General features: G+C 51.6%; 1 protein-coding gene across 5 annotated transcripts in view; it reads right to left on the reverse strand.

The window, feature by feature from the left end:
• Positions 1–280: 280 nt before the first annotated feature.
• Positions 281–26,526, reverse strand: part of SAMD4A (sterile alpha motif domain containing 4A) — a 102,534-nt gene continuing 76,288 nt past the window's right edge. The window contains exons 4-13 of one of the 5 annotated variants that reach the window (XR_012580940.1): positions 21,375–21,638; positions 16,460–16,569; positions 15,732–15,818; positions 12,512–12,818; positions 10,677–10,762; positions 9,114–9,232; positions 6,520–6,721; positions 5,804–5,930; positions 3,286–4,327; positions 281–2,297 (exon numbers count right to left, since the gene is read on the reverse strand). Coding sequence is in view for 3 of the 5 variants with exons in the window: in XM_074544043.1 (XP_074400144.1) it covers positions 4,134–4,327; positions 5,804–5,930; positions 6,520–6,721; positions 9,114–9,232; positions 10,677–10,762; positions 12,512–12,818; positions 15,732–15,818; positions 16,460–16,569; positions 21,375–21,638 (1,496 nt within the window). In the remaining 2 variants the exon portion in view is untranslated. Of the gene's footprint in view, positions 2,298–3,168; positions 4,328–5,803; positions 5,931–6,519; positions 6,722–9,113; positions 9,233–10,676; positions 10,763–12,511; positions 12,819–15,731; positions 15,819–16,459; positions 16,570–21,374; positions 21,639–26,526 lie in introns of those variants that run through there. The other 4 variants (XM_074544044.1, XR_012580941.1, XM_074544045.1 and 1 more) reach the window with 4 other exon arrangements.

A 26,526-nucleotide genomic window follows, 5' to 3' on the forward strand; every position in this document is an offset into this window, starting at 1 on the left:
GGACAGGGTTGTGTCCCCGGGGATGGGGACACCAAAGGGACAGGGTTGTGTCCCTTCCACCGGGCCCAAGGGCACTTGTGTGTGCTGGGCTGGCCGAGGAACAGCACCAGGAGAGGGTCCCAGCGGCGCTGGGGGCAGCACAGGGGGGGATTTGCCCACCTGACCCCCGGGACCCCGCGTTGGTGACATCTCCGACAGGACAGGGAGGGGACAGCAGCGGGGGTACAAAAAGAAAGGCACTGCCGCTTTATTACTGAATATTTGACTTCACTCATGCAACTGTCGGAGGAGTTTCTGTTTTCTTTTCTTTTTTCTTTCTATAAATAACTTTTATTTCTTTTAGGATTCAAGCTTTTTTTTTTCCCCCTCCCTTTTAAGCTTCTTTCCCTGGAGCTCTGCCACCTGCACTTAGCACCGGCAGGCAGAGCCAGGCAGCACTTCCCCAACACAACTGAAGCCACTTTTTTGTTGTTTTTACTCAAAAAAACAAAACAAGAAACAGCAAACACAACTAAGTCGTTATTAACCTCTAGACTGTCAATGGAAAATAAGCATTTTTTCTTTTTTTTTTTTGTTAACATCAAAAGGATAAAACAATTGAATTATTTGGTGGTTGTTAATAACAGACATTATCATGGTTCCCAGCCACAGCAAGTTAATAGGTAAAATATCCAAAATAATCTCTCTGAACAATCAGAAAACCTCCGTGTCCATAGTCAGCGAAGGAATAAATAGAATTTCAGCTCTGTAAATACACTGGAGTCTCCCTGAGGGAGGCTCCTGCCACGGTGGCTCTGCTCACGCCTCACAAGCCGGGGGTGCTCGGGGGTGACCCAGGTCCCCAGCGCCCACCCTGCTTTGCCTTCACCTCCTCACACCTCTTCCCAACCTCCCTGGCCTTCGGGTTTTCCCTTCTCCACCCTCCCCATCACCCCCCTCAACCTCCTGTCTGCCGGGAAGCAGGACACCAAGGAACAGCAAACATAAAACACTGCATTTGGCACTTGGGTTTTTGTATACATATATATATATATATATAGAGATATATTTCTTTTTCTTTTTTTAGAAAAACAACTTAAAAATGCTGCATGACAAAAGGGTTCACACGTCTCCCAGCCCTGCCCATGCTCTGGCTCCCCCTGAGCCCTGCTCCCTCTGATCCTGGCACACAATGCTGCCCATGTCCTCCTCACAGCCCATTTTGGAAATATTGCTGCCACCCATCAGCTCAATTAATTGATTTTATATTTGTTATTATTCCATTGAAGGACTCGGAGCAGCATTGGGACTGGGGGGAGCATCACTGCAGGTCAGAGCAGCGCTGGGTCAGATTTACCAATTTAACACCAAATTTAGCTCCTGTTATAAAAAGCAGCAGTGGGTGAGGGGCAGCCCAGCCCCACGGGTAATGCCAAGAAAACAAGGCTGTGAAGCTGAATTTTGGTGCCCTTTGTGACTTGAGTTTTATTTGGGGGCTCCTTCATCCATCATTGGCCACGCTGGAAAAGCCCCTTACGGCTGGATTTGGGCAGGCTGGGCCAGATGTGTGGAGCCAGATGCAGGAACGTCTCCCAGTGTTCCCAAATTCACAGACTCCCCCAGGACCCTCCTCTGGGTGAGATGCCCCTGCTCCATCCTGCATCCCAATCCAACTGGGGCGCAGGGAGAGGCACCCCCTGACCCTCCACACCGCACATCTCTTGGCTGAACTGAAAGGAAATTTTGGGGTTATTTGATTATTTCTGTTCCGATCTGGGCTCGCCAGGTCAGCCCGCACCCGAAAGCAGCAGAACTCGAGAGAAGGGACAGCCGGCCCCAAAGCCCTGGCAGGGCAGGGATCCTCCCCAAAGGGTTTTTGGTCACACACCCGCACGTGGTGCTCCGTACTCCTTGGCATCCTGTCCAGGAGCAGGGTTTGCCCACGGTGAGCCCTCCATTGTCAGCACTCTCCTCCTCCTCCATGTCCAGCCCAACCTCCCCGTGCTGCTTCATCGTCGTCGCTGAGATTTTTCATTTTTTTTTGCCATCGTTTTCCCCCCCCTTAGCATGGATGTAATAAATGACAACACAAATTCCAAGTCTAATGATATGTTCACAAGGACAATCTACACATTCACAAAATTAAAACAGGAGAGAGATAGAGAGAGGAGAAAGGAGAGGAGAGAGGAGAAAGGATGCAAGCTATCGCTGAGGCTCCCTCAAGCCCCGACCTCGCCGCTGGACCCGCAGCAGTTGTTGTCCCGCCCAGCGTCCCCGTGGCGACGCCTTCTAGATCGTGGAGGTTCTGTCGACACCATCTGCAAGTGGGAAGGGAGAATTAGGAGCAGCTTGGTACCCCCAAGCTGGGCATTTAGGGGATGGACCCCCCCAAAGCACCCCCAACCCACAGCCCCTACAGTGAGGCGGTGTTGGGGCCACCCCCACCACCTCCCATCTCCCCAAGGGGTGCAGAAGGGTTTTGAGGTGTCAGTGCTCTGCTGGTCCCTCTGTGCCACCAACTGTCCCCAGCCCACAGCAGCTTCCCCAGGTCGCTGTCCCAACACCAGTCCAGGCCTTCTGCCACAGCCCCACAACCACTTTCCCAGGAGCAGAGGGGGCTTCTGGGCAGCTTGGACTCGTCACAAGGCAGGTGACAGTCTGGGACTCTCCTACAGCATGACAAGTTCATTGTCCCTGACCAGGAGTCAGGGCACAGGGACAGAGCTGGTCCCAGGGGCTGCCTTGCCCACAGTTCACCCAACCCTGCAACAGCTGCACCGCAGAGGATGCAGAATTTTCCTCCATCTGAGGATTGTGGAAGGACACAAAGCCCCCAGGCATCCTTTCTGTGTCCCCAGAGCCCGTTCCCAGCTCCCTGTGACAGCAGGGATGCATCCAGCCACAGCCCAACCCCGGGAACGAGGGGTCCATGACCCACCCCAAAAACTGACCCCAGTACCAGCAGCCCCCTGTGCCCACCCCCAGGGGCAGAAATCAGCACCCAACAGCATTTCCCACCCTCCAGCCCTGATCCCACCCCTCATCCCCCATCCCAAACCCATCCCCAGCATGGAGAGTGGTGGGAGGCAGCTCCCAGAGTGGCTGTGGAACAGAGAATTCCCTGTCACCACCTGGGGCACCACAGCCACCTCCCTCCTTGACACTAAAAACAAACAGGTTTGTTACGCCTTTTTTTTTTTTTTCTCCCCCGAAAGGTTTATTTTTTTAAGAGCTATTTATAGCACAACTGGTTTGGAGAGGCTCGGGGAATGCGACCTGGAAAAAAATAACTTGGAGGAACAGTACCCTGCAGAGGAACAAGACAGCTAAGCCTCGGCTGGGCACGCGCCGCAGAAACGCTTCGGGTGACAGAAGTGTCCTTGTGTTCCCAGCCAGGGATGCTGCCAGGGCCCTGCTGCTTCCCACAGTCCTTGTTCTCCCGTTCCTCTCCCCAGGAAGGGCTGCTGCATCTGCAGGGAGCCTGGTGGCACTCGTCCTCTCCGAGGGCTCCTGTCCTCAGCCACGGGTCACAGTCCAGGCAGGATTTCCGCAGCAGACCCGAGCTGCTCACTGGGGACTCCGGGCGGCCGCGCTCGTCCCATCGCCGGGGCCATCCCTTGTGCCTGGGGCTCCACTGGACACCGGGAGCTTCTGGGGCTCTGCTGCACCGGGCTCTCCACTGCTCTGCTGCTGCTGCTGCCTTTCCATCTTCCCTGCTTGGTTTTGCCCCGCTCCTCCTCCCCCCCCGTGCCCGTTATCCGCTGGCACCCCCGGCTGTGTGAGGCCTGCCAGCACCAGGGCACGGTGCCCGGCACAGCCTCTGGCACAGCCCCTGGCACAGCCCCTGGCACAGCCTGGCAGGGATTCACCCTGGCCAGAGGAGGGATCCGGTGGCAGGAGGGCACAATGCTCCAAAGCCGTGACCCATCCGAGCGCGCGGGCGGCAGGGGCTTCATCGAGAGCTAACGAGAGTAGCGAGCTAACACTAATTATCATTAGCAAGCTGAAGAGTGGCTAATTAGCACAGACTCCACTGGTGCTGGTGCGATCCCTGCGTTCGGCTTCGCCCCCTGCCCCGGCCGCCGCGCCGAGAGAAGCCAAGGTTCCCATGGGAGCAGCCCCGGGAGCATCCCTGCATCCAGCCTCTGCTGCTCTCACAGCCACAGCCTGTCCCAGCTTTTGGGGGGCATTGGGCAGGGGCTGGGGGGCTCAGCAGAGGAGGCGTGGACGTGCTGGAAGAGCCCCAGGAGGAGGGAATGCTCACCGCTGAGTGCGTGCTCCGTCATGCTCAGGCACAGGGACTCCAGCCTGTTGTTGATGTCAGGTTCAGTCACCGGCACCTGGAACTCTGCAGGGACAAAGAGAATAAGAGATCCTGGTCAGGGATCTGGCAGGAACCCTGCCTGCCTGCTCTGTGTGGGAAAATCATCTGAAAAATGCCCCAGGAAGGTCTGACAGGACTGCCAGAAAAATCATCTTCAGCAAGAGACACTCACAGAAGCAGTCATCACCCCCTGTTGTCCAGAAAGGATGAATCTTGAGGGGGTTCAGGTGCTGATAAGAGATGTAAGAGGCAGCTGGAGCATGAGCAAACCCCACCCAGGGAGGGGGCAGCCCTGGTCACCTCCTGGGGATGGATACTGTCCATGCTTGGACATGGGATGGCAGCACAGACCAGCACAGCCACTGTCTGGCTTCTCTGGGAGCAGCCTGGCCCCCACTCAGCCACCCACGTCATCACTGCCACATCCCTGAGGGGGTGAGCACAAAAAGGGGACACACACATGAAGTTTGGAGCGTTCCAACACCCCTGTCCTCATCTAAACAGCAGTGAACTTTCCCCACCCTGCAGCAAAACCTGCAAATACAGCTTGTGCTACTGTGCTGGAAGGCATCTCCCGCTTTCCACTGGCTCACAGGAACATGGGACGAGATCCAGGAGGATTGAGGTCCCCCCACAGCCTGGCAAACAGTGGTTTGTGAGCCCAGCATCACATCATTGCTTGTTTTCCTTGAGACTTAATCCACGTCTTTGGCTCCCAGATCCTCCTACGCCCTCATCCACCGCAGGCTGACACGAAGAGAAACCCATTTATTCTCCTCCAGCGCCTGAGAAATGTGCCCTTGTCCCGGTGTTTAATCAATACCTGGGAACAGCTGCTGCTCCTGCTGAAGGGAACATTTGCTGCCCAAATGCTGCAGTTTAACACCACTGGCTGCCAGCCCAAAGCAGCAGGAGTGCAGGGATGAGGGAGAGCTCACTGGGGGATGGATTCCCTGTCCCGAGGTGTAAATGGTGATGGGGTGTTGGGAGGAAAAGGCTCAAAGCTAAGGAAGGGATACACAAAGAGGCTTCCTCAGGGCCAGGATGCTCCAGGTCCAGGGTCCAAGGTCAGAGGGATCCTCCCTGAATCAGAGGATGCTCCCATACACAGGAGCACTTTGGCAGTGCTGGGGAAGGAAGCACGGACACAGCAGCATTTCCCTTCACACGCACTGTGGAAGGAATTTCCCCTGAGCGCATGAAGGCAGTTCTTCCGCAGTGGGGCTGGGGCCATCCATCAGGAAAAAGTGATGGATCAGCCACCACCTTCCCTCCTGACAGCAGCCCCTCAGAAATGAGCTAGGCAAGGCACCAGCACTGTAACACAGAGTCAAGCTGGCACACAGAGGGTCAGAATTCCCTCCAGGGATGTGCATGGTTATCCCAGGAATTCAGAGATACCCCAGTGGGAGTGCCATGTGCCCATGGGGAGACACACCAGTACAGCTCCTCCCATCTCACCTGGCTGTGGCTGAGTGGAAAAGCCCCCCTGGTGCCTACCTGGCTGCTGAAACATCAGCATGGTCTGCGGGGACGTGTGGACCGGCAGTGAGCGCGTCCTCTGCACCGAGCTGTGGCTGCGGCTGGGCATGCTGTTACTGCCCCCAGGGTTGGCAAACCACAGGTTCTGTGGGGAGCAAACACAGGGTGTGGGATGCAAAGCAAAGCCCTCTGTGCTGTGGGTTTACAGCCACTTTGGGCTTGTAGGATCACAGGATGCTTTGGGCTGGAAGGGACCTTACAGATAATCTCATTACAACCCCTTGCCATGGGCAGGGACACTTTCCACTGTCCCAGGCTGCTCTAAGCCCTGTCCAGCCTGGCCTTGGGCACTGCCAGGGATCCAGGGGCAGCCACAGTTGCTCTGGGCACCCTGTGCTAGGGTCTCCCCACCCTCACAGGGAAGAATTCCTTCCCAGTATCTCATCAAAATCTCCCCTCTGCCAATTAAAAACCCTTCTCCTTCTCGTACCATTATCTGCTCTAGCCAAAATCCCCTCTCCCAATTTTATAAGCCATTTTAACGACTCAGCTTTTCCCCTTCTGTTGCTCCCACCTCCACATCCCACTGCACAGAGGAGAGCCCATCCCAAATGCCTGCAAACTGCTGGAGGAGTGGGGAAAAACCTGGGGATGATCTGGACAAGTCAGAGAAGGAAAACGAAGCTCGTGGAACAGGGATGGAAGAGGCAGGAGCGCCAGGAACGCCGACCAACCTGTCTGCCCTGCTTGAGGATGGCAGGGCTGGCAGCAGGGCTGCGCTGGGGGGTGCCCAGCAGCCCCGTGGGGCCCAGCAGCCCCAGCCGGGCCGTGGGGAGATTGCGGGAGGGGATCTGGAACTGCCGGGGGTTCCTGCGGGCCAGCCCCGCCCCCGCGGAGCCGGCGCTCGGGAGCGAGTTGGACTGGCCAAAGCCTCGGCTGTGGAGAGACAGAGAGAGAGATGGGGGTGAGACACTGAGCCCTGACCCTCCCAAACCACCAGGGATGAGACACTGAGCCCTGAACCGCCCAAACCACCACCGGGGGTGAGACACTGAGCCCTGACCATCCCAAACCACCAGGACTGAGACACTGAGCCCTGACCATCCCACCCTGCCATCCCACTGAGGGTGAGACACTGAGCCCTGAACCGCCCAAACCATCAGCGGTGATGGGACACTGAGCCCTGACCATCCCACCCTGCCATCCTACTGAGGGTGAGACACTGAGCCCCGACCCTGCCAAACCAGCGGGGATGAGACACTGAGCCCTGACCCTGCCATCCTACTGAGGTGAGACACTGAGCCCTGACCCTCCCAAACCACCACCGGGGGTGACACACTGAGCCCTGACCCTGCTATCCTACTGAGGGTGAGACACCGAGCCCTGACCCTGCCATCCTGCCAGGGCTGAGACACTGAGCCCTGACCCTGCCATCAAACCTGGGGTGAGACACTGAGCCCAGACCCTGCCATCCCACCAGGGCTGACACACAGCCCTGATCCTTCCATGCCACCAGGGGCGAGACACTGAACCCTCCAAGGGGGTTCTGACCCTCCCACCCCACCAAGGTGAGACACTGACCCCACTGGGAGGGGGTCCTGACCCTCCCACCCCTCTGAAGGTGAGACACTGAGCCCCCTCCAAGGAGGTTCTGACTCTCCCATCCCACCAGTGGTGAGACACTGAGCCCTTAGAGGGAATCCTGACCTTCCCACCCCACTGAGGGTGAGACACTGACCCCCTCCAAGGGGGTTCTGACCCTCCCACCCCACTGAGGGTGAGACACTGACCCCCTCCAAGGGGGTTCTGACCCTCCCACCCCACCGAGGTGGTCCCTGCACCCTGCACAGGCAGTGGGAAGGAGCAGTCTGGGTGTGCAGCATCCTCTCATCTTCCCTTCTGCAGTTCTCAGATCCACACTGGTTTCCTTTAAAACTTATTTTACTCCTCTGTTCTTAAATACAATCTAAAATAATCCAGGTAATGCCCCAGGAACTTGATTTCTTGGAGAATTCTCATGAGTGGATTCTCCAGTGTCTAATTTAAGTTCAGCTTTTGCTGTTGCATTTTCTTTCTCCCCTTCTAGGAGGTTTGTTTTTACAAATATGGTCACCTCTGAGACTTCTCATGTTCTGTAAAATTTGGTTAGAATGACCTAATAAATCTAAGTTTTATTAAGAAGGGCTGAGCTAAAGGAGCTGAAATCTCATCCTGGAAGTTCCTGGAGATACTCCCAGTTATCTCCACAACACTTGTCTTTTTGGGAATAAAAACCTGAAAAATGAAACAAAGTGGTGATGTTGTTAAAGGTGATTTAAAAATCTTTTTTTTTTGGCAATATGCTTTCTAGGATCACCTGAAATGCAGCATCACCTTGGAAGTGAGCAAACATGGTGTTCCCAACACAGCCCTGCCTGGCTCTCTGACTGCACCTCTGGCTCTGCAGAGCATTCCAGTACTTTATTATTCTTTTGGTGAAATTTTTTTTCCTAAAACACGAACAGTTTGGGGCTTCAGGAGTTATGTCAAAGCTTAAATCCCCTCCTTAATGAGTTTGTGAACGATCAAAATTAAAAGGGAAATATAAATTAAACAGGAACTGAAATGAAAAATCCCGACAACGCGCGGGTTGGTTGTAAATGTTGCTAAACAGGAGCTGAAAAAGCTCAGGGAGCTGCAACTGAGGAGGGGAGAGCTGCTGTGGAGCTTCATATAATCCTCCTGGAGGGTATTATATTAATTATATTATATTACATTACATTATATTACAGTATATTATATTATAGTATATCATAGTATAGTATATTACAGTATATTATATAATAGTATATTAATAGATCAATATTAATATATTACATTATAGTATATTATCATAGAATTATATTAATATATAATTATATAATATATATTTCTGCCTAATATCCAACCTCTACCTTCCCTGATGTAGTTTGAGACTGTGTCCTCTGGCTCTGTCAGACCAACCCCACCTGTTTGCAGCCTCCCTTCAGGAAGGTGTAGAGAGCAATGAGGGCACCCCTGAGCCTCCTCTTCTCCAGGATAAACAGCCCCAGCTCCTTCAAACATTCCTCACAGGGTTTGTGTTCCCAGCCCCTCTCCAGCCTCGTTGTCTCCTCTGGATGTGCTCAAGCCTCTCAACATCCTTCCCAAGCTGAGGGGCCAGAACTGGACACAGCACTCAGGGGCAGAATGACCTCCCTGTCCTGCTGGCCACACCATTCCCAATCCAGGCCAGGTTCCATTGGCTTTCTTGGCCACCAAGGCACACTGCTGGCTCATGTTCACATTTCTGGCTCGTGTTCCCACGTACCTCCTCTGCTGCCGATAGCCCGACAGCTCCAGGAGGGATTTCCGAGGGAAAGACCGAAAGAGTTTCTGCACCTGCTGTTTCCATGACAGCAGCCTCTTCTTCTGGATCTCTGTAAACGCCTGTCCAAAAAAAAAAAAAAAACAGAGAGAAAAAGAGTTAATGGATGAATATTCTTGTGGACAAAGCCAGCAGGGATGTGCATGTGGGAGTGTGGGTAAAGAAAAGCAGCTGGAGAAGGTGATGGGGTGAGTTGAGCCCCATCAGAAAGTCCAGGGGGAAACACTGGTCTTTCCTCAGGATTTACTCATCTCAGGTGGAGAAAATGCTCTGGCAGCATTCCCTGTGTCCCAGAGTGACAGCCCAGCTCTGCCTCAAGGCTGCCAACTTCTTTTGGCAGAGCGAGGCTTTGATGGTGGGTCCTGACGGGTGGTGACACTTGTCACCTGGATGTGGCTCTAGAAATGCTGCCAGGGTGAGCAAAGCTGGGGTTTGGAAAGCTGAGCTGCCCTGTGGCATCCTGCATATTATCCTCCTTCTCAGGGCTGGGCAGAGCTTGGCTGTGATCCTGGCTCTGGGGAGGTCACCCAGGGTGAGTCTGTCACCCACCCAGGCGCCCTGCAAAGGTCACCCCGTCAGTGACAGAGCTGGCAGTGACAGAGCTGCTCCCAGAGCTCCAGGCAGGAGGCGTGGGTGACAGGGACACCCACGTGCCACCACTGCTAACTTTAGACACCGTAGGTCTCTGCTGGAGAGCAGCAGAAGTCTCCAGAGGACAACCTGGAGGCTAATTAGTGCCTGACTTGATTGCTCTGAGCCACTCAGGAGGAGATGCTCTCTCCTGGCGCTGATTACGCCGGAGCCAGCACAGAGGGTGGTCCTGGGACGTGGGTGGCTCTGCTGGGAAAAGTGCAGGCACTTTGGGAAAAGTTCCACATCCTCCTGGCTTTGCTCTCTGGTCCTCAGCTTCCACCACTTCTGCTCCCATACAGGCAGGTGATGGAAGCAGCTTCTTCCAGGTAGGAGACACTGCAGGACACCAGGGACACTGACCATCCCCCCCTGCCACCAGACAGGAGCGTGCCAGAGCCCTGTGGCACAGCCTGGGCCATCCCAAGCCATCACCCAGCCAAGGCAGATCCTCTGGGAGCAGGAACAGATGGAAAATCCCTGTTGCAAAATCCCAAGAGCACGTGGTGCCAAACGGGAGGAGGCAACGCCGGGTCTGTCTGACGGGAACTGCCTGCATGTTCATCCCAGCTCCTGCTTTCATCCAGCTGCTGATGGGACTGATTCTTGCTTTCATCCAGCTGCTGATGGGACTGTCACGAGCCAGATGAATTTCCCAGCTCCAGGCCTTGGCAATTAAAGCAGCGTGGGGGGAAGCAACATTTCCATGCACCACGTTGGAGCCACCGGCTGCTCCAAGGCTGCTCTGTCACAATTACTATTAATACCCCCCAAAAATATTTGTGTTAGAAACCCAAAGGTTTACATAAACAGACACTTTGGAAACAGTTTCCAAGTGATGAGAACAACAGTTTTAGAAGATGTGACACGACTCACCTCGTGGATTAGACATTTGTCTATGAGCTGTAAATAGGAACTTATATTCTCTTCATCGGGTCGGGAAACTAAAAGTTGTGTGCAGACTGGAAAAAAAAAAGAACAAGAGAAGGGAAATGGGGATGGGGACACCAGGATGGGGCCCAGGAGGGGTCCCACAACCACCTTGGACATCCTGTTTCCCTTATGACCACAAGTAGGTTTTGCATCAGTGAGAAAAAATGCCCTTCCCCAATTCCTGCTGTGCTGTCCTATATTTAGGGCCAGATTTTGTTCTCTGTTATGATGGTGTAAATCCAGAGTAGCACCATTGGAGTCCCCAAAATTAGACCTAAGCAACTCAGGGGCACAGGAATAATCCCTATTCATAAGCAAGAGAGCTCCTTCTCCCACGGCCAAAATCTGCCCCCACTGCAGAGTGGTAAATTCCCACCTTCCCTGAAGAATTTTAACCTCTTTTGGAATGAATGCCATTGAAGGAAGTGGGAATGAGCTCATGAGTTTCTCCTGTTGCAAACCCCTGGGCAGGGATGCCTGGGGGTCCAGGAGGACACCACACCTTGGCAGGGCTTGTGTCACACTCTGACATTTGTCACAGAAATAAAATGGGGCCAGAGCCCCACGTGTGGCTGTTTCTGCAGGGAACCAGCTGGGGACAGATTCTGCATCAGGTTCCTGTGTAGACAAAAATCTCAGCTCTTTTTTTGCAAGAAAGGTTGGAAATAGAGACAATGCTATTTCTTTGTGGCACCCCAACGAGGTTTTTCCTATTCCCAGTCTCCTGCAGATGAGATCCCCCCCTTTTCCTCTTCCCCAGGGAGATCTCCCTCCCTGCAGCCAGCACTGACACCTCAGGTGCCACCAGCAAGGTTAGGGCACATCCAAGCTCACACAGATTTGCTCCAAGAGCCCTGAATATTGCACAGGAGGTCACTCCCCACCTCAGCTTGCCCCTGTTACCTCCCAATGTGTTATCCCTGATGCAAGGCTGCACACCCTGCACTTGACAGGGAATGGCACCGGAGTATTCTGGATGTCCTGCATCCAAACTGGGGCATAAAAAGGGGCTTGGACCCACTGATTTGTACTCCAAATGGCTCATGTCCAGCCCATGCACCACTGCTATCCTACACCAAGCAGAGCAAGTCCAAGGGATGCTGCTCAAAACACCTCTGGATCAGTGGGATGACCCCAGGGCTCTGGATGGGATGAGAGAGGAGATCTTCCACTCCTAACCTTGGGAAAAGCTGTGATTTCTCCCTCTGATCTGGGGCGGGGAGAGGATGCAAGAGGATGCTCCACCTTGAACCTGGGGCTTGGAATGCATGCCATCCACCCTGGACCTCAGGCAGGCAGCTTGAGCCATTGCTGCCCCTCCCCAAAATCCCAGGCCACCTGCCCTATCTTACCTCTAACCCCAGCATGACAGGACCTCAAAAAACCATCACCCCTCAGGCTGACACCTGCAGGAGCTCAGGGAAAGGTGGGAAGGGGAAAACTCAGGCAAACTCCTTCCTGGTGATGAGACTGGGACTTGCAGGAGCTCAGGGAAAGGTGGGGAGGGAAAATCCCATGAAAACTCCTTCCTAGTGATGTGACTGGCACCTGCAGGAGCTCAGGGAAATGTGGGAAGGGGAAAACTCAGGGAAACTCCTCTCCAGTGATGTGACTGGGACCTGCAGGAGCTCAGGGAATGTGGGAAGGGAAAACCTCAGGGAAACTCCTCCCTGGTGATGAGACTGGGACCTGCAGGAACTCAGGGAAAGGTGGGAAGGGAAAAACTCAGGGAAACTCCTCCCTGGCGACGAGTCCGAGGAGAAAAGGCAGCTGCTCACCTTTGCCCATCACTCGTGTGAACTGCCCGGGCAGGTCACCCTCGGGCAAAGGGGCCCCTCCCGACTCGCCCTCGCAGCCCGGCAGATGGTGCTGCTGCATCCCGGCGGCCGCCGAGTCCTTGCAGTCCGAGCCCTGGCCGTCCCTGTCGGAGCCCAGCAGCGACGGGGGGTGCCCGTGGTGCGAGTCCACCTCCCGGCCGTGCTCCTCCGTGCTGGAGCTCTGCGAGGAGTAGGCTTTGATGGGGGTGAGGATCATTTGGTGCAGCTCCTGCAGCGGCACACGCAAGTTGCCGCCTTCCAGGATGTCCTGTGGGTGGAAGGGAGAGAGGAGGTTTGGCTTTGCAGGGATAACAGCAGCCCTCCTGTGACCCCCTGGGAATTCCCAGCTTTGCTCCTGTCTATTCCACAGCCAACGTTTCATTCATCAAGTCTTTTCTTTTTATCAGGGGAATGCTGCAAGGACTGTGTCTGATTATCCATGGATGTGCTCAGACCTGAATCCTCAGAGATAAATGTGCCCCCATCAACCACTGGGACCCAAACCCAACATCAATGTTTCCACATTTCCACCAGGGAAGAACCCTCAGAGATAAATGTGCCCCCATCAACCACTGGGACCCAAACCCAACATCAATGTTTCCACATTTCCACCAGGGAAATGCCAAGTCCATGGAAGTGACTGAGCCTGGGTGATTTCGATGCCCAGAGCAGCAAAAATATATTTTAAAATATCAAGTATTTTGTGTATTTTAAAAGTTTATCACATCACTGAGTGCTGAGCTGATAGTAAAAGGAGGCTTTGGCTTTTCCTAAGGAAAAGAAGCCCTTGGAGATCTGTCCCATTGTGCCAGTGAGCCTTGGAAGGAATCAGATGTGGTTCTGACAAAGCAGATGGCAAAAATATATTTGTTGGTTCCCCAGGAATCCTACAATCCCAACATTTCAGCTCTATTTCATTGGAATTACATTAATATGGGCTCGTTTCCTGCTTCCAGCACCACCTTCAAACCTGGCTCTCATCAATTGCTGTGCCCCTAAACTGCTTGCCATGGCATCCTCATGCTCTGGGATCACCCCAGAGCCCAGGACCATGCTGGGATGCAGGAGCCTGTGCTGTGGCAGCTGTGGGGACATCCCTGTCCCCTCTGGGATGGGCTGGGCAGTGGATGCAGAGGGCATAGGGAGGGTTTCAAGGGCAGCAGGTGATTTGTGGTCAAACACAGAACTGAAACTCCCACAGCAAAACCATTCAGAGATCCTGGGGCAGATCCACCCAGGAGGGAGAGAATTTGGGCGCACCCCAGCTTTGCTCCTGGTGTGGATCAAGAACTCCATTTCTGTGGTCAGATCCTTGTCCCACTGATGGGAAATAACTGCATTTTGTTTTTAATGTGGCCTGGAGCAGAAGAGCTCCCTGCAGGCTCCTGCACAGTCTGGCTCATGGGACACTGCTTGGAAAGAGCAACTTTTGGAGTGAATTCTGATGTGCTGAATGAAGGAAGGGACACTAAGTGGGCACACGGGATGTCTGCAAGCCCTGAAACAGTTGCTGACTCTAATTCCTGCTGCATTCCCAGCTCACTCTTGGACGTCTCAGCTCCATTTCCCACAAAGATCTGGTGTCAGTCTGCTGGGCACTATTTTTCTGGGAGAAAATCCTGCCCTGTTAACTAACAGAGGGGTGGAGCAGCTCTTTCCAAGAAAGCAGCAGTATTTAGCAGCACGACACTGCCCAAAACCATCAAGTCCCACACACGTGCTCTTGTTTAGCAAAACCTGGATGGGAAGCCTGATGGAAGAGCAGAGATGTCTCCTCCCAGGGAAAGCAGCTCACAGGCAGCTCTGAGCCCCAGCAGAGCAGGCCAGGGTCACAGTGCCACAGCCCAAAGCCACCCCAGAGGGCTCCAAACCAGCCCCTGCCACTTCCCTCCTGTAGTTCACAGCTGTGCCAGCTGAGCTGGGCTCCAGCTCCTGCACAGCACCACTCAATCAACACCAGATTCCCCAATCCCAGTGGAGGAGTGGAGAGAGAGGCTGTGCAATAGCCTGGAAAACACAGGGCTGCAGCCAGCTCCATCCAGCTCTTGGATTTAATAGTTATTATTAATAATGGAGGTAAATATGGCTTTATTAGCTCCTGCCATACTCTGAGCACAAGCCCATATTATAAATAAATAGTGAAGCAGTGAGCTAAGGAAAACACCAATAAATAGCAACACACCACAGAAGTATTTAAAAGCCCCTAGTGGGAGGCTCTGCAAGTTGCTGTTTGAAGATGGTGCAATTAAGTATAATATAATACAGGGATAATAAATAGGGAGAGCTTGGGTGAGCTGCTCCCAGCCAGGCTGTGGTGCTGCTACTCCCCCAAAAGCCCTTCCTGCAGGGTTTAAGCTTTTGTTGATGTGATAAAGAAGTTTCTATTTATTCTCCTTGGAAATTCAAGCTGTTGTTCAGGCACTGATGTGGGTGTTTGGTGTTTTATCCCAGGACAGGGTGCACGTATGATGTTCCAGGAATGATCAAGTCTTTCTGAGCACCCTGGAGCTGGCCAGGCCTACAGGGTACATCCATGCCAGCTGTGGGAGATGCATTAGGACCCACTCTGCAAAACACAGCTTTGAGCAATGTGGTCTAGTGGAAGGTGTCTCCCTCACCATGGCAGAGGGTTGGGACTTTAAGGTCCCTGCCGGCCCAAACCTGTCGCAGACATCTTTTATGGAAAATCCTTTCCTTAGGATTTTTCCTCCCGAGAAGCTGAGAGGCCTCAGGAACAAAATGTAAACATTGATTATCTGCTGCTGTGGAATGCAACAGGTGCATCTGGGATTGGGCTCATGTGGTTGTTTCTAATTAATGGCCAATCACAGTCAGCTGGCTCGGACTCTCTGTCCAAGACACAAGGCTTTGTTATCATTCCTTCTTTTCTATTCTTAGCCAGCCTTCTGATGAAATCCTTTCTTCTATTCTTTTAGTATAGTTTTAATATAATATATATCATAAAATAATAAATCAGCCTTCTGAAACATGGAGTCAGATCCTCATCTCTTCCCTCATCCTCAGACCCCTGTGAACACCGTCACACAAATCATTCTGGAATTCTGTGAAACAAATTGCATCAGACTCCCACAATATGTGTGAGCAAAGAGTACTTCACTCCAGAATTAATTCCTGGCTTCTTGAAAACACAAGAAATACAAAGATGGTTGTGATTACTTACCCCTTCTAGAGATTTGAGCAGGTTTTGTCTTTCTTTTAGCTTTTGGATACTGATGACAATTTTGTGTCTTGCGCCTTTGGTAACATTCTGCAAAACCAGGATAAAATTTGATGTTAACACTTCCACAGGGCAGCTGGCCCAACCCAAACCCTTCCTCTCCCAAACAGAAAGGGCTGCTAGAAATTAATTACATTTTTGAGTGCAGGGATTTGTGGGGGACATAGAAAACCACCCAGAGACTTGCTGAGGATGGAGATTTCCAGCTGGTCTGTCCCTCCCTGGAGCACCTCACACATGGAGAGCAATGGTGCTCCCCTTCCTCTTTACCCCAAGGATAATGCAGAGGTGAACCTGAAAGCAGTGGAGGTTGGAACCAGATAATTTTTAAGGCCTCTTCCAACCCCAACCAGCAATGTTCTATGATTCTATGACATTTTCAAAGGCAGTCAGCCATCAGAGCTCCACTGCCTTTAAGGGAGTTGCACCACAGGTTGCACCCCTGAAACTCCTGAATTTAATCCCAGCTGGGAAAAAAACCCCAAGCACAGCTCCCAGTGATGGGACTTCCATGCTGGGATTCCAGCAAGAACACAGGAACAAGGATTTTTTTGGGCACAATGCGAGATTTTTTCACTCCCCAAGACCCAATTCCCCTTTTTCTTCCAACCATAGGAAGTCACACGAAGGGGCTTTGGAAGCTGTCACCCCCCAGGTGAGGTGGGACATACTTGTGCCTCGAGCTGGCACTCGGTGAGGGCCATCATCTCCTCGTAGGTCATCTGGGAGAAGAGGGCGGCGTACTTGTGCAGCCTGAGGCTCTTCAGCCAGGCTGGGACATCTGCAGCACAAGGGAACAACAGGAGAGCTCCAATGAGTTCATGGAACGGCACAACCATGAGCAACAGCACCAACATGAGGGGCATCCCAAGGAACACCTCACTGAGCCTCATGGATCTTTGGGAGGACACAGGGCTGTGGGTGTGAATGGGACAAGGAACCAGCCTCTGGAGGAGGACACAGTGATGTGGATGGGCCCCTGGATGGGGACACAGGGCTGTGGATGTGGAAGGGAGGAGGAATCAGACCCTGGAGGAGGATACAGGGCTGTGGATGTGGATGGGACAAGGAACCAGCCTCTGGATGGGGACATAGGGATGTGGATGTGGATGGGACAAAGAACCAGACTCTGGATGAGGACACAGCGATGTGGATGTGGATGGGACAAGGAACCAGCCTCTGGAAGAGGACACAGCGATGTGGATGTGGATGGGACAAGGAACCAGACTCTGGAAGAGGACACAGTGATGTGGATGTGGACAGGACAGGGAACCAGCCTCTGGATGGGGACAGAGGGATGTGGATGGGACAAGGAACCAGCCTCTGGATGAGGAAAGGAACAACAACAACCCAACATCCTCAGAAGTTGTGTTTCTGTGGGAAAGCCACTGGGAATCAGCCCATGGGGAACTGCCCACCAAGCTCCTCACTGCTGTTCTCCCAGGAACATGGGAAGTGCTGCAGCTCATGCAGTGGTTGAGCTCAGGACAAGCAAAGGGCTGTTTGTGCATGGCAGACACTGATTTATGGCCTGAGGGGTGGTGGCATGTGCTGAAAATGGAACTGGCTGCTTAAACAGAGCTAGAGAGCTGGGTTTAGGATGGAAAAATGATGTGCCATCAAAGATGGCCCCATACCCTGCTTCAAAGGGTGACCTGGGATCTGAAATGCACCAACTGAAATGACTCTTCCTTCCCAGCTGTTTCCTGCAGTGTAGCACCTCTATGCCCAGCTGGAGAGGTACCCAAAATAACATTTATCCTCCTGACTTCAATATGGTTTCACAGTGAGGAACCTGGGAGGGGAATCCTTCCTCTGTGACATTCAAAACCCCATGGACTCCATGACGAGGTGCCCTCCGTGGAGCAGGCAATGTGACAACAAGCAGCTGTGCAGGGTTTGCAGGTTTGGGGGTCTGTGGTGACAGCCCACAAGGGAGGGGGGGCCTGCAGGTGTCTGTGCTGCAGCACAGCACTGGGCCTGTGATGAGGTTTTTAGTTTGAAATGCTTTGTCAAATTAAGACCTGCTTTATTCAGCACCCATAACCCCACAGGAGCTCTGCCACAGCCCTCCCAGCTGATGTGCTCTGCTCCCAGCTATGCCTTGTCCACAGTCCTTGTCCCCTTCCCTACCAGTGAGACACTGGGCAGCTCATTCCCACTGCTGGGACATCCACCTCATGGTGTGGGTGCAGGAAGTCCCACAGTGTTGAGCCCCACCTGCAAGCCAAGGATTGTCCATGACCTCCTCCTGAAGCAAGGTGGTCTCATCACTGGAAGGGACAGGGCAGGAGGGACCTGGTTTGGTTCCCAAGGCAATCCATACATCTGCCAGAAGTCTCCTGCTGCCCAGGCTGATCCCAAACCCACTCTGCATCCAAGCAAAGAGGATGCAAACAATCCCAGCATGCTGCATCCCGCTCACACTCCCCAATCCCAGACACACACAAAGATTCACGTGTCAGTGAAATTGCTCAAGTGCTGCACAGGAGATCAACCCCACACCAAACATGGGGAAAGGCAATGACTGAGCACAGAAGGGCTGAAATTCAGAGTTTTCCAAAAGTTCTGACATGCAACAGTCCCAAAGTCTGCTACCAGCACCCTCTTAAGCTGATTTCTGTTTGAAATAAATGAAAACCTCTCAGCAAAAAGCCCCATTTCCAGTACAGGCTCAAGTTTCACCATCATTTTAACACAAAACCACACCATTCTAGCGACAGAACATTAAAAGTCTCCCTGATCCCACATCCCCATGGGACACCTGCATTTGGCACACATCCATGCCAAAGGCAAAACCCACAGGGATGCTTCCAGAACAGATTGAACCTCACACAGACATTGAACCCTGCAGGAAACCCTTCTCCAGCCTTTGCAGAAGCAGCTCTGCATCAGCCTGACTGGATCATGCCTCAGTTTTGGGGACAGCGATGTCCCAGAGCTCCCCTGGCAGCAGAGATGCAATCCTGGGAGCAGGCTGGGCAGAAGGAGCCATCTCAGGACACACAGAGTGTGTTGCGTGGGATGGAGCTTTCCCCATTCCCACAGGGAAGAGGCAGCCAGGAGGTGCAAGGACATCCAAGGTGATTTCCTGGTCCCTGGAAAGTCAATTTTCCCAGTGCTCTCCACGGATGGGTGAGCCACCTGCCTGCAGAGCTACTCTTTAATCAGCAATTACCAGCAGCTAATTGCAAAGTCATGGCACGGCTGTCAGGAAATTTAGAAGGAAAACAACTCACTCTGCAATATTTGCACACAGGACACCTTGGATATACTCCCAGCAGAAACTCCTGGCTCTACCCACACCTGCCTCCTGGTGCTCCCCAAGCTGTGCCCAGGAATCACAGAATCCTGGCATGGTTTGGGTTGGAAGGGCCCTCAAAGATTATTTAATTCCAACTCCTGTCCATGGGCAGGGACATGGCAAGGGACAGACAGACAGACAGACTGGGATCCATGGAGAACCAAGTGTCCATATCTTCCCCTGGAGAAACCAAGAGCTAGGATAAAGCCAAAGGGCATTTTCCCTTCAGCATGAAGATAGATGGAAAGAAAAGAAATGGGAGAATAAAGATAGACAGAAAGGAAAGAAATTGTTGACAGTGGGGGAGATAAACTGGGGATCTGTCATGGGTTCCTCACATTCCAGAGGGTCTGGATCCTCCTGGATATCCTGGATGGATAAAGAAGGAAGCAGGAGCAGGGGGACACCCAGCCAGCAGAGCCTGCAGGCACTCAGGGAGACGTGGCTGCAGTTCAGGACTTGGCAGCAGGAGCAGCCAGCCTGGATGGAGAAGGAGGCAGCCCCATAAAAATGCAGCAAACTGTGTGTTTGTTTCTGCAGGAACCAGAAACGGCACGATCGGAGTGCACAGAACGGGCAGTCCTCTCTTCTCTCCTTTTTTAAATTTTTTTTTCAGGAAAGCTGTGGGGATACAATGGGTCATATGCAGCTCACAGAGCTTTGTTATTTGAGGACGATGAGCTACACAGCCACAGGAATGCTGTCTGGAGGCAAACAAGGCTCTGCTCTGCTTCCAAGTCCGGTTTTGGGCAGCACACCTTCAATAAAATGAGGACTTTTTGGAAAAAATCCTGGCGGGGAGAAGCAGGAACAACCCCAAGTTCAGAAAACATCATCTGGGAAGGCAGTGGAATGGTTCAGCCTGAAGAAAACCCAGCTGAGGGGGGAGGACAGGGCAGGCAGAGACACCAGAGGTTGTGAACATCTGTTCTGCACGTCCCTGGACTGGGGGACAGAAGCCATTTGGCTGAGTCAGCAGTGGGGGAATCACGTTTGGGAGTCTGGAAAGCGACAGCCCAAGGAAGGGTGGACATAGCCCAGCTGCACCCAGCAGCAAGGGATGTGTTAATATGTGGGGTTATTTAATTGATCGTCATCAATCACAGCCTCTGGGTTCTGTGGATTTGGCCACACAGGTTGATTGCACAGCACTGGGAAGTTTCTCTCCATGCACATCTCAGAGCTGCAGCTGTGGATCACAGGGAGCCAAGCTCCCCATGGCCTCCTCCCCAGCTCCTTCTGCAGAAACCTGGAGCAATGTGGTGTTAAACAGCCCTCCCCAGCTCCCAAAAAGTTCTCCCTGGCCAGACAGCCTGCAGGACCTGACCTGCCTCTGTTACATTCCCTAGAACCATGAGGGGTTTTTCATGCATTTATTTCATGCACATCAAAGCCATCCAGAGCCAAGCCAAATGCAGTCCCACATCACACAGATTTATCCACATCTCAATTTGTCTGTAATTAAACTGAAATCAGACCTTGTGACTGTTAAAAAACACAATTATTTCCCTATTCTGATACACCACTGGTTTGCACACAATAGAGCTGCTTTGCATTAATACAAACTGGAGTTGTTTAAATCAGTCTGAGAGCTACAGGGTCGTTCTCAGTCTGTTCCCAGGAACGCACAGTTTGTGTGTTTGCCCAGTTTTTAGCTGTTTATTCCTCCTCAGCCTGAAGTTACCTCTGCATCTTCGACTGCAGCAAGTGGGGTTCATTTCTGCCTTGTTTACCACCACAACCACATGTATTTATTGCCAAAATCTCTGTGAAATGTAGGTATAATGGGAAAACCAACCGAAACACACAGGTTAAATTCACTGCAAACAAGTACCCCAAGCCAAAACCTCCCCAGATACTTGGTGGGTATCAAACACTGCAATGGCAAATCACACGTGGCTGGCTAAGCTTGCTCTAAGCTATTTTTCACTGTCATAAAAAAATTAAAAAAAAAAATGAAAGATAAAAAAGAGCACCACTCGCAGCCAAAAGCCACAGGCAATGGAAAAAATCCAGCTTTTTGCAAAGCTGGCAGCTCACAGAGCTTTGGGGCAAAACCAGCCCACTGGCACCCAAGTGCAAGATGTCAGATCAGGACCAGCTGCTACTTAAAAGAAAACCCAAGGCATTCCCCTAACCCTAAATCCCTAAGGTGGGGAGAAAAGGCTGGGAGGCCCCGTTTGGCCACGAGGATCCTCTCCCCAAAGCGAGCAGGGAGCAGGGGCAGCTCTTCCCCTCCTGCCTCTGGGTGCTGGGGATGGGGGGTCTGGTTTGTCACTCACCTTTCATCCCACTCCCTTCCTCCTGGAATGTGTTACGAGCAGAAGGCTGATCTTCTAAATGTTCACTCCCACCACTTCCCGAAGAGGCTACACTGCTTTGTGGAGACAGGGGGGCATGATCAGAAGGGATGCACTGGGGTCCTCTAGCTCGTAAGTCCTCATGAGACATCCATCCATGTCCTAGAGGTTGGTTTGGCACATTCATGGGTGGGGTAAGGGACACAGAGCGTTTCAAAGGGCTGTGGTGTGTCTGGCCTGAGAGAACTGAAAAAAAAAAAAAAATAAAATCAAAGAGGTTATTCCCCCCTCGCGGCCCGGGATGCAGCAGAGTCCCCCGAGAAAAAAAAATATAAAAGAAAAAAAAAAATCAAATGAAATTATAAAATGTGTGGTGGTGGCTGGCCATGGTGCCTGGCTGATGGCTTTGCAGCACCCCTGAGCCCTACCCTGAGCTCTCTGCTTTGTCTCCTGGGAACAAAAAGGGTGGGAGTACCTGCAAGGAGATGGGGTCACACTGAGCTATGCTGGGCTGCTCAAGGGAAGGTGGATTCCAGCTCTAGGGGAAAAAACATCAATTGAGCAGTTCTGCAGTGTAAAATCCCCAGGATGGGGATGTCCCACAGAGATCCAAGGGCAGCATCTCTGTCTCTCCCTTGGGTTAGGACCTGGCTTGTGCCCTGAAGCAGGAGCACTTCTCCCAAAATCACTGCAAGGGTACTTCTCATCCACAGGAATGGCTCAGCCTTGTTGAGCCCTACTAAAATGACAGGATCATGGCATGGTTTGCATTGGAAGGGACCTTACAGACCTCATTCTAACCCCCTGCCATGAGCAGGGACACATTCCACCAGACCAGGTTGCTCCAAGCCCTGTCCAACTTGCCCTTAAACACTTCCAAGGACTATCCCTGTCTCAAGTACTGAAAAAAGTATTAAAAGACTGTTCTGTTTGCTTAACAAAATTCAAATTCCATCACTCAGAGTCACTAACCTACTGGTCTAACCATAAACACAGTGTATATAATTTAATGTACAGATTTAGGATGCAAACCAGGGAAAATTTCCCTGCTCCAGGAAAACCTGAGGGCAGAGGGATTAGCATGACCTTTCAGCCTACAAGAAACAGAAGCAAAAATTTTTCAATTTTTCTTTCCAAACCAAATTTTTAAACTGTACAAAACCTGGGGGAAATTCACTGTTCTCGTGGCTTTTCCATCTAAAGCACCAAAGCCCTAAAGCTCCTTAATCCCCTTTTTGCATTTACAGCAGCTCACCAAAACCACTCAGACTCCTCTCCATGTTATTATTTAATAGGAATGAGTCTTGGTGGAAAACCCCCAGCCAGGTGCACTGTGCTGCAAAGGTTAAGCCAGACTTAATTCCCAGCCCAGGCCTGGGGGAAAACACCATCAAAGGCATTTTGCTGACCAGGAGAGGCACGAAAATGAGGAACTGGTGGGGTTACAAAAGGAGGGGAGAGAGAAACACCAGAGCACATTTGCATTTATGAACCACCTGCAATAAGCAGCTGGTACCACAGGCAGCTGCTGCATGAGGCCAAAAAACCTGTGGATTTCTGTAATGTTTAAATAATTCCTACTCCTGAAAGGGTTTTCTTGTGCCAGCACACAACACTGACACCACGCTCTGCTGGGAAGCACTGGGGTGGCTCGTGGGGAAGAATTTGTTCCCTTCCCTTTAAAAACTATACAAACATCTTCCAGAAGTCTCATTTTTGGCAAAAAAAGATGTCAATGAGATCCTGAGATTGCTTCCAGAGCAGTGTTATGCCTCCTAAAGCTCTGATGTGATGCATCCCCATAGGGAAATGGATGGATTTCAGAAGGTCTTGGGCAAGCTTTTTCAGCTCTTGGCTTTGCAATTGTGCCCCCAAACCAGCATCTGTAGATGCCACATCACCCTCTCAGGAGAAAAATATATTTAGGATTTAAAACCCCCCAAAATATAGGGGGAAAAATGGATAAATTGGTTAAAATGCATCAGCAGGGCTGAGCATTGGCTCTGCACCACCCAGAGCCCTTGTGTGCCTGCTGCCCCCAGCCATGGTCACTCTGCCTTGGGGAGAGAATTCACCCTGAATTTTCTGTAGGAAAACCACTGATTCAGGAAATATTTGTGCTCCTCAGATGAAGGAGAGATGCAAACAAGGGGCCAGGAGGACTGAGGTGAATTGTGCCCTTTCAGGAGGCTGCTCTGCTAACCCAGCTCCTACAGGGTGTGTGCAGACACTGGGACCCAGCAGGGCTCACACCACCCTGCACACAGGAGGGGATTTTTGGCATAAATCCAGCCCAGATTCCTTCACGAGCAGCAATACCCCTGCAAACTGCTGCTCCTCCATCTTAATTTCATGTCCCCTAATTAGAAGCTGGTGTTGGCTGAAGGAGAAATAATGAACTCCAAAGGATGGCCAGGGACAATTAGAAACCATCCAGTGAATCAGAGAAAAATCACTTCCACTTCTTTCCCTGTGATAATGCAACTCTGGATCCAATAAAACACCTTTTACTAAGCCAAAATTTTACTGAGGTGTGAGTTGTTCCCACAACACCTGGGATGCAGCAGGGAAAATCCCTCTGCAAAGGATGCTGCGAGTCCCCAGCTCTCTGTAACCACCTGGGGACCAAACTGAGGTGATTTAAGGGCTCTTAGCCCTGGCCTAACTTTAGGGTCTGCTTTTTATTGGTGATTATTTGGTTTCTTGCAACCCCTCTTACCCATTTCCATCAGCCCTAAAAATGCTGAGAATCCTGGGATGGCATCCCCTCTATTACTCTGTAATCCCCAGGGGATCAATAAATATCCATATTTATTATATCTATTAATAATATCTATTAATAATATATATTAATAATATATATTAACAATTTGTGAATAATATTTAGTTGTAATTTTATTAATAATTTTATTAATAAGAGTTATTGATAATAGTTATTAATGTGATACTTGTGGTAATGCCCTCAATTTCTTGAAATAAGAGGATGTAGCTAATTATTTCCAAAGCATCATTTTTTTGTAGGTCCTGACCTGAATTTGACCATTCTGTGTGCTTTTTGGAAGGTCCAAGGTGAATCCAGGGCTGCTCCTGGCTAAAATAAATGGTCCACGTGGGCCTTAACTTCAGCAGAAAAAAACCAAGTGTGAGTTTATCACCTCACACTCATGCCTCCTCTTCTTTTACTACAAAAATATTAAGCTTAAATTTAAAAAGGAAATCTAAAGTGTTATTCTGGGCCAAGATAAGCTCCCAGGAGGTGGGTGGGCACGGCTGCCTCTCTGAGTGCTGTGAGCTGGGCAAACAAAGAGGGGAAATCACCACTCCAAAGGGCATCCCACACTGGCACAAGGATCCCCTACAGCCTGTAAGCATGCCCCACTTCTGGTTTAGGAGTGTTTTCCTGCCCTTTAGGTGTTGTAAGACTCCACACAGGCACTGCCTGGCCCAGCTCCTTCCCAGCGGGACAGGGGCTGGAGCAGATCATGGTTTTCCCTGGAATCAGTGGGCTGGGGCTGCCTCTTTGCTCAGCCCACACCAGACCAGGTTTCCCTGCAAGGAACCTCTCCATGACTTCCAGACTGGGATCAAGCTCAGGGTGACATTCCCAGGTAAAAAAAAAACAAAAAAGCAGAGGATGTTGAAGGAGTGATGGCAACAAAGCTCCCCATGACAGCAGGCAGCTGCTGACCACGCTGGGAGCATCCCTGTGGCACCACCCCCTCCCCAGGCAAATCTGGATTTATCTCAGAGCAAACCCTGCCTGGGCTGGCAGGCACCACAGCACACTCATAGAAACTGAGGCTGCAAGTGCTCTCACCCCATGAAGCCTTGGCTTTGGGATTTTTCCCTCCCCCCTCTCTTTTCCCTTTTGAAGTGGCGCTGCCTATTTTGGGAGGCAAGGGCTGATTTCAAGAGGGTTTTTGTTCACTGAGGACCATGTGGAACAGCGTCAGACATTTGTGTTGTGGTTTCTCAGGGTTTTGGGCCAATTTTTTTTTCAGCCTGAGAAGGGAAAAGCCACCCATTCCTGTAATTAGAGCTGAGAAATTGGGCTCTGCAGGCAGACCTTCCTCCACACAGTGACAAGGTGCTCACTCTCCCTCTCTCTTCATGAAATCTGGCTTAGAGTGCTGCAAAGTCCTTGATGAACACACATGTGAGAGCTTCCAGTGAGAACCAAACCCACCACTGGGAGGATTCAGAATATCTCCAGTCCCCACCATGCCCCTGATACCCAAAGGACCAGCACAGGATCCATACATCAGGTTACAATTCCAAATAACATCCTCCTTGAGCTTGCAGAAAGGAAAAAGCATGGCAAGGTGCATACTGAACTCTTTGAGACCTTCTTTTGTTTTTTTAGTTTAAAAATGGCCCTTCTTGGCTGCAAAGCTGTTTATGGTGAGTCCCCAGGCAGCATCTGATCACACCCAGCTGCTTTCCTGGTCTGCTGGTACCTGGAGCAGCAGCCTGACCCCAAAAAGTGGGGATGTTTTTAATCCACACGAGGTTTTGTGCAGCCTGGAAGATCCCCATGGAGAGGGAACACTGAGCACCCCCTTCACAAAGCAAACCCCAAGTTCAACTCAGTCTCCCTCCTCCTTGCCACCCCAGTCACATCCTCTCCTCCAGGAAGGCTTCCCCGTGCTGGCAGAGCAATGCCCAGGGCTTTTCCAGCTTTTCCTTGCCCAGAGCCCTTGGAAAGAGCTGCCAGTGGGTCACACTGCCCAGCTGGCACCCAGCCTCCTTCCTGGGCACCTCATTCACCCTCTCCCCAGGCTGCCCCAGGCAGCCCCAGCACAGCCAGAGCAGAACCTCATGGAACATTTTTCAGCTCAACATCCCCTAACCCTTGGAGCCTCTTTTTGTGCCTTTTTTTCCTTTAATCTCCCTGTGTTCTGTGGCTGTGACTTCTACACAAAATGTGTTTGTAGGAGCTGGATAATCCATGTGCTGGCCTCTGAACCATGAGCTATGAGCTGATCTAACTCATGAAGGGGTGAAATTCAGGGTTCCAAATGCAAGAAGCCACTGGGGAAAAGGGAAATTGTGGAATTAGGAAATTAGTGGTGTTAACCCCTGCACCAGGAAAAAACCCAATACAAGCAGAGTGCTGCCTCGAGCAGGGAAGGAG

Source organism: Zonotrichia albicollis, chromosome 6 (assembly GCF_047830755.1).
Source record: "Zonotrichia albicollis isolate bZonAlb1 chromosome 6, bZonAlb1.hap1, whole genome shotgun sequence".
In the NCBI taxonomy this organism is placed as follows: Eukaryota; Metazoa; Chordata; class Aves; order Passeriformes; family Passerellidae; genus Zonotrichia; species Zonotrichia albicollis.